At 30.0% G+C, this 7,479-nt stretch overlaps 1 protein-coding gene across 2 annotated transcripts; it reads left to right on the top strand.

The window, feature by feature from the left end:
* The first annotated feature begins 315 nt into the window (after positions 1–315).
* On the top strand, positions 316–4,385 carry LOC111897286 (bet1-like SNARE 1-2). Of its 2 annotated transcripts, none has more exons than XM_023893252.3 (6): positions 316–574; positions 1,207–1,354; positions 1,444–1,500; positions 1,584–1,643; positions 1,929–2,014; positions 3,405–4,385. In XM_023893252.3, exons 1-6 carry the CDS (start codon positions 561–563, stop codon positions 3,421–3,423), a joined length of 384 nt encoding a protein of 127 aa, XP_023749020.1. In that variant the 5' UTR covers positions 316–560; the 3' UTR covers positions 3,424–4,385. The 2 variants fall into 2 exon arrangements, with proteins under 2 accessions (XP_023749020.1, XP_023749019.1); XM_023893251.2 differs by lacking the exon at positions 3,405–4,385 and adding an exon at positions 2,179–2,326.
* The last annotated feature ends 3,094 nt before the right edge of the window (positions 4,386–7,479 follow it).

The following is a 7,479-nucleotide window of genomic DNA, read 5'->3' as shown; positions in this document are numbered from 1 at the left end:
ACACATTTGAAGAAAAAGATTTTGTATCTAACGATATAAAAAAGATGAATTTATGGACATAGACCAATCATGTAATGATTTCAAACGAGAAGAACAAATGACACGACGTAGACTTTTTGTAAACCATATGGACCGATTTTTTTTTTTTTTTTTTTGTCATAACAATCACTTTTTCCGGGGACTAAAATCTAACAAAAAACTATAATAAGATGGTCCGACTGAAAAAAAAAAAAACAAACTGTAAGGACGAAATTCGGAATTTGCCTCAAACCGTAGGGGGCTATATTTGTGTAATTTACTCTAAAAAAATAAGTAACAGAAGCGAGGGGAGTAAAGGGGCAAAAAACCCTCAATAATCCGTTGGTATTCATTTCGCTTCACAATCGGCCACCGGAGACTGGGAATTGCAGCCTGAATCTACTGGATCTAAACCCCTGCTACATTAAATCATCTGTAACTGATACTAATGCAACCTTTAGGGTTTACTTCATCATTAGAATTTGCGCAAAGTTTTACCAAATCTTACTAGTTGAAGCCGTCCGTTTTTCGTGGATCCGAAGATGAGCTATCGCAGGTTCGATCTCTAATATCTATAAATAAAATGGGCTCCATAGCTATCAATGTTGATATTAAATTCATTATTATCATTCATTATTGGTACTATTTCGTGCATCCGAGTTGATTGTTTGAGGGAATTAGAACATGTTAGAAATCAATGCTCAATATTGTTGTGCCATAGTGAAATGAAAAACGCTAAACCCTATGTAATTGCCTAGCAAAAGTTTTGGAATTAAGTAGTTCCTTAACCAGGAAATCATTGATTTGTTAATTCGCATTATTGATTCATCGACTAATGAAATACATAGCTGTTAATAGTACCTTTAATGGGTTGAGTGTGTAGCCTGAAGTCTTTTATAGCTTTTTTGTTGCAAATTCATTAATATAAACTCAACTGACATATTTGAAAAAGCTCAGAGAAAGGGTTTAACAGTTAACACTTCTCTCAAATATGGTGACATGGTAAAGCTTGTTGTAATACTATTGACAAAAAGCCTGTGTAAGCCAAATCTGCATACTTTCTGTTGGTTGATTTTGAGTTTTGGGTAATGGCAATTGTAGAATCTTGGTTGTGTATACTGTATATGAGTTATTTATACCACTAATTACAAAATCTTGCACATAATTTTATCTTTTTTTTTTTTGTAGGGACAATCGTGCATCTAGAAGTGCTCTATTTGATAACCTTGATGGCATTGAAGAAGGTGGTCTCAGGGCTTCTTCATCATATGCAGATGAACAAGAAAATGATAAATCTTTAAATATTCTGCAAGACAAAGTTGTCTTTCTAAAGAGAGTCAGTTCTTCAACTTTAATTTTTAGTAAATCTTGGACACCATTTTTATTTTTCTCAAAAGATTTAAAATTTATAATTGTCATTTTCAGTTGACTGGTGATATACATGATGAGGTGCAGAGTCATAATCGCATGTTGGACAGAATGGTAAATATACATTATACATACTCCAATTACATGCATAATTTCTTTTTATTTAATTATTTATTTATGTATTATTTAATAAACAGGGTAATGGGATGGATTCTGCAAGGGGGATTATGTCAGGAACTATGGATCGCTTCAAAATGGTAAAAATTTTGATTATTGTTTTACTTAGTCAACCTTTTACTTATCTTGACCAAAATGCCCTTTAGTTTGAAAAATAAAAGTTGGTTGCTATTTTGGGTAAAAAGTAAACTACATTAACTATTTTGGTAAATGATAAAGTATGTTGCTGTTTGGCCAACTGCAGAGTTATTTTGTTGACTAAAATGCCCTTTTAGTTTGAAACAACAAAAGTTGGGGGCTAATTTGGTTAAAAAATAAAGTACAAGGTCTATTTTGGTAAATGAAAGCAAATTTTAAACATGCAGGTTTTTGAAAAAAAATCAAGTAGAAGAACATGTAAACTTGTGATGTATTTTGTCATGTCATTCTTCATCATATACTACCTGTTCAGGTATGGGTTTTTTTTTTAATTTTTATTTATTTATTTATTTTTAATATTTCTTTTTAAAAAACTCATTTTATCTTTAAATTAAGGCGGTATTATGACATTATCGTTGAAGTATTTTTTTTTAAATTATAAAATGTTGCAAATTTGATTTCAGTTTTTTTTTGCAGGTTTCTTATGTATTATATGTATGGTTAAATTGTATTTTTAATGCATCTTTTATAATCTATAGACGTTGATATATTGGTGTTTGGTTTACAAAATGATTTTTTTTTTTTTTAATTATTGAAATGTCTAAAGGAAGTAGAATTTGTCATGTGTTTGGTTGGCAGTGGAATTCAGTTATATTTCTTTGTGATAGTGTTAAGTTTACTAATCTATCTAATAAAAGTCGAATGGACCTTAAAAAAAGCTATGAAGAATAAAATTCAAAATTTACCATATATACCCATAAACAATGTAACCTCAAATATGGAATTTGAAGAACCTTTTGCAATTCAATAATGATGGCGAAGACGAAAAAAAACTTGGTTAAATTATTTGTTTTGAAGTATATATAATTATAATTTTTCTATAAAGTATAAACCAATACATAATTAATGATAAAATTCAGAAAAGCACAACCTACTATACACATATATACACACATGTACCTAGAAAAAAATTATGAGAAATTAAACTGATTCTTATTTTTTATGTCTATAAGTGTTGCTACCCAATAAAATTATGACAAATGTCATCATTTCATATTTTTTTAACTAACTCGTTAAGACTATATTAGAAATATATCAAATGAAATAATAATGAATGATGATTTGTCAATTATTTCAATGGATAGGAATAATTGTAGGTATAAAAGGTAGGAAGTAATTTAATTTCTCAAAAATTATATTACCTTTTTGTTTAGAAAATCATAACCTCAGTGCAGAAAAATCCTTTTATTTATTTACTTTTTCTTTATTTAGAAAAATAAAAAAACTTATATAATTTTTTTGTCCAATAACAACAACTCATTATATTTTACTTTTTAAAAAGTCCAAACTAAAGGTTTGCAAAAGATTTAACTGGCTATAAAATATATTCCGGTAAAAATAAAGGTGAACATGATACATAACCAATTTGTTTTTCCCGATCTATCATTTTTAGTTAATACATAAATTTAGCTACCAAGTACCAATAATGTACAAAATATACCATTTATAATTTCTACCAATCAAACTTATTGGTATTCACGTAGTTAGATAGGTTTGGAAAAATGATGGGATTATTGAAGATAATGTTATTAGTGCATTAAAAAAGAAGCTCTAATTTCTTAAAAATTCTTTAAAATCTTGGTACAAAGATTTTCGGTCTTTTAAAACTTCAAAAAACAATGAACTTTTAGCAACCCTTGCAGAGTTGGTAAAAAAACTTGATGTTGGAGATGGTAATCCGGAGTTGATTCACTTTAGAGCTTCTATTTCTAAGTCTCTCATTGATCTAAATAAGATGGAAGCTATGGAGTTATCTTAGAGAGCTAAAGTTCGTGGTCAATAGAAGGTGATGAAAATACCAGTTATTTTCATGGTATTATTAATAAAAAGAGAAACCAAAGAGCATTTAGAGGTGTTTTTTTCTAATGGTGACTGGATTGAAGACCTTTTTTTGGTCAAAAAAAGATTTTTTTTTTTCTCATTTTTCTGATAGGTTTTCGCTGCCTTGTACTTCTCGAATCCCACTTGATCTCGAATTTCCTTCCCAACTTTTTGGATCAGCTCTTGGTCTTGGACGGTGAGATTTCGAGAGATGAAATTAAACGGGCTGTCTGGGATTGTGACTTTGATAAGTTTCCAGGTCCTGATGACTTTACTTTTGAGTTTTTTTAGAAGATATTAGAGCATAGTTGAGAATTCGGTTGTGGCTGCAGTGCAACAATTTTTTATTTCTGTTTTTTTTTCAACTGGTTGTAACTCGTCGTTTATAACTCTGATTCCGAAAATTTATGATGCTAAGATCTCTTGCATTGCTTTTTAAATGGGTGTGGAGTTTTAGAACTAATCGGGCTTCTTTATGAGCTCCTGTTGTGAAAGCGATCCATAAGGAAAATGCTCTTTTTAATTGTGATACTTTTCCTCATCAAAGATCAGTTTGGATTGACATCATTCAAGCTATTCTTGATTTACGAATTAAAGGTATAAATCTCTTCGATAGCTACAAGAAGTTAATTGGTAATGGTGATAATATTCGTTTTTGGACGGATGTATGCCTGAGAGAAATTCCTCTTAAAGTCTGTTTTCCCCGCTTGTTTTTGTTAGAAACTGACAAAAAAGTTTTTGTGGCTTTTAAGTGTAGTATTTTTTTTCTTGGTTGGATTCTTTTCGTCGTTCTCTTCTTGGTGGAGCCGAGAGTGAGCAAGCTTCTTTGTTTATTGAGCTTCGTAATATAGTTTCCTTGAAAGATGTGCAAGATCGTTGGGTTTGGGATCTAGAGACTTCAGGAGAATTTTCAATTTCTTCGGCTCGTACTTTGATTGATTTGGTTATCTTGGATACGGTTTCCAATGCTATTAGATGGGTCAACTTGGTGCCTATTAAAGTGAATGTTTTTTGTTGGAAAATGCTCATGGATCGGTTACCTATATGACATAATTTGTCTCTAAAAAGTTTGGATAATCCTTCTATTTGTTGTCCTATTAGCGATGCTAGAATGGAACCCAACAATCATCTTTTTTTCAAGTGTTTGGTTGCAAAGACGGTTCTTGCTAAAATTCTAGCTTGGTGGGGTTTACAGTCGTATTCTTTTGACACTGTTGCTGATTGCGTGGATTGGATTGAAAATCTTAGAATAAAGAAGCAGGTTAAAGAAGTGCTTGAAAGGGCGTTCTTTGTCACTTGGTGGTACCACTAGAAGTTTAAAAATATGTCTGTTTTCGGTACTGTTCAACCAAAAAAGAGTATTATTTTCGATGACATTGTTTCCCTTTGTTTCCTTTGGTGTTCTAATAGAGTTAAGTTTAAAATACATTGTGGGTTATGGTTATAAAACCCTATGTTATCTTTTTTGTAATGTCGTAACATTCTATAACGTTTTTGTAGTTCTAGCTTCTTGCTATTTCTTGTTTTTGGTTTTATAAATTTGTTACCGTTTCAAAAAAAAAAAAAGAAAAAAAAAAAAAAAACTTTTTGGTATTCTAAGACGATGGTACCAAATATATTTGGTATGATGTTGGTAGCTAAATTTGTATACCAACTATAAATGATACGAGGTATGATATGAGAAAAACAAATCGGTGGTATGTTCACCCTTATATATATGCTAGAACATATTCAAATTCTTTGGACACTTTTAATTTGGGTTTTTGTATAAGGTAGAACTAGGTGTGAGAGCCGTGTATTACACGGGTTGATTTAAAAAAAATTTAAACATTAAATTAAAGTGTAAATAGAAAATATTTTTAATGTACAACTTTAAAATAAGAAATGAATAAACGTATTTATTGCAATTTATATATATATATATATATATATATATATATATATATATATATATATATATATATATATATATGATATTTAATACTTTACATGTATAGTATATGACTTTAATTTTAAAAATTGAAACAAATCAAAAATTGACAAGTGGATAATATTTATTTCAAAAATACCACAAAATGACAAGTGTCAAAACTCATGAGAGATTAACATGTGGCAAAAAAACCCTTCATTTATTAAGGAGGATACAATGAGTTTTGTTTCTATGGACAAACAAAAGAAAAATAATGTACTAGTTTTTCTACATGTTGGCGACGTATTATGAGTTGTGCGTTTTTGATAAAAACAAATAATGTTAGATTTTTTCTATATATAAACATATAATGGATTATGTTTTGTAAACGAGAAAATAATATAAAGTTTTCCTACATATATTATAGGGATAATGACTTGAAAGGGTAACAAACTTTCGACTTTGTTCACATTTAGTCACTAAACTTTTTTTCGTTATCTATTTGCCATTGAACTATTGAAACTGTTCACATTTTACCCTTATGACCGGCTGTTACCGGTCATAAGGGTAAAATATGAACAATTTGTTGATGAAGAAATCTATGAAATCGAAAGTTCGTTTCCCTCTAAAAAGTTCAATGACTAAATGTGAACAAACTTCCTATTGTATTATGTTTTTGTTTAATTGTAGCAACATTTGTTGATGAAGAAATCTATGAAATAAAAAAAACAAAATGTAACATCCAGATTTCCAGGTATCATAATTTAAGTATTTTTCTTTTGAGTTAAGAAGAGAGACTCGACTGATGACTCGGATTAATGAATGGATTCGACGAGTCGGTGAGGCGACTAGACGAGTCCGCGCTGTTGGCAGAAACCCTAAATCTTTGGGCCCGAGCCATATTTAAAGGCACTTATGGCCTTCAATTGCAACTACCTTTCCCATAAGTGAGAACCCTAGCGAGCTTGAGTGTGTAGAGTGTTAGGAAGAGCTATCTTGAGCTTTTTGGTGTGATTTTGCAAGAAAGGAGAAGAGTTCCAGCAAGAGGGGCCAAGGAAGGTTATTGCTCTGAGTTATTCAAGCAAGGAGCTTCATTCTGAGGTACAAAAATGAACCCCTTTCTTTTGTGTAGATTTCATTACGAGTTCAGACAATGTTGTAACTACGTATTCATGGGATGTCACAAATTCCACATGCCAAACCAATGGTCATAATTCATATCAGTGAGAATGGTTCATTTTTTTGTAAAACCAAAATCAAATTGGAATTTTTGATTTTTTATTTTGGAAAATGTCAAACCATTGGTTTTTTATTTCGGTTTCAGTTTTTTGTTTTTTTTAATATATTTTCAGGGTTTTGTTTTTTTTATTTTTATTTTTTTTATTTTTTATTTCATAGATTTCTTCATCAACAAATGTTGCTACAATTTAACAAAAATAAATAATTTGCTAAAACATAATACAAGAGGAAGTTTGTTCACATTTAGTCATTGAACTTTTTAGAGGGAAACGAACTTTCGATTTTGTTCATATTTAGTCACTAAACTTTTTTTCGTTATCTATTTGCCACTAAACTATTGAAACTGTTCATATTTTACCCTTATGACCGGTAACAGCCGGTCATAAGGGTAAAATGTGAACAGTTTCAATAGTTCAATGGCAAATAGATAACGAAAAAAAGTTTAGTGACTAAATGTGAAAAAAATCAAAAGTTCGTTACCCTTTCAAGTCATTATCCCATTATTATATATATAGTGGGTTGTGCTTAATAAGTTTGTGTACTCTAGATTGTAATTTTGATTTGAGAAGGAATGTTATTAATGGGCTGGCTACTTTGTTATTATGTCTTCAAGCCCAAAACAGAAATCTAGGAAATAAAATCAAGCCCAATTATGTGGAATTAATGAATTATATATTAAATATCATATTACCAGAGTTTAGTCATAAAACGTAAAATTCAATTTATGTTTCATTTTCCAGAATTTTTAA

This window comes from Lactuca sativa, chromosome 5 (assembly GCF_002870075.4).
Source record: "Lactuca sativa cultivar Salinas chromosome 5, Lsat_Salinas_v11, whole genome shotgun sequence".
NCBI lineage: Eukaryota > Viridiplantae > Streptophyta > Magnoliopsida > Asterales > Asteraceae > Lactuca > Lactuca sativa.
The sequence above is the reverse complement of the archived record's forward strand: the minus strand, read 5'-3'. Positions and strand labels throughout refer to the sequence as shown.

Coding starts and splice junctions, on each gene's coding strand:
- LOC111897286 (XM_023893251.2), top strand. Junction 1,644..1,928: donor CTATGGATCGCTTCAAAATG/GTAAAAATTTTG, acceptor TTAAACATGCAG/GTTTTTGAAAAAAAATCAAG. Junction 2,015..2,178: donor ATCATATACTACCTGTTCAG/GTATGGGTTTTT, acceptor TTTTTTTTGCAG/GTTTCTTATGTATTATATGT.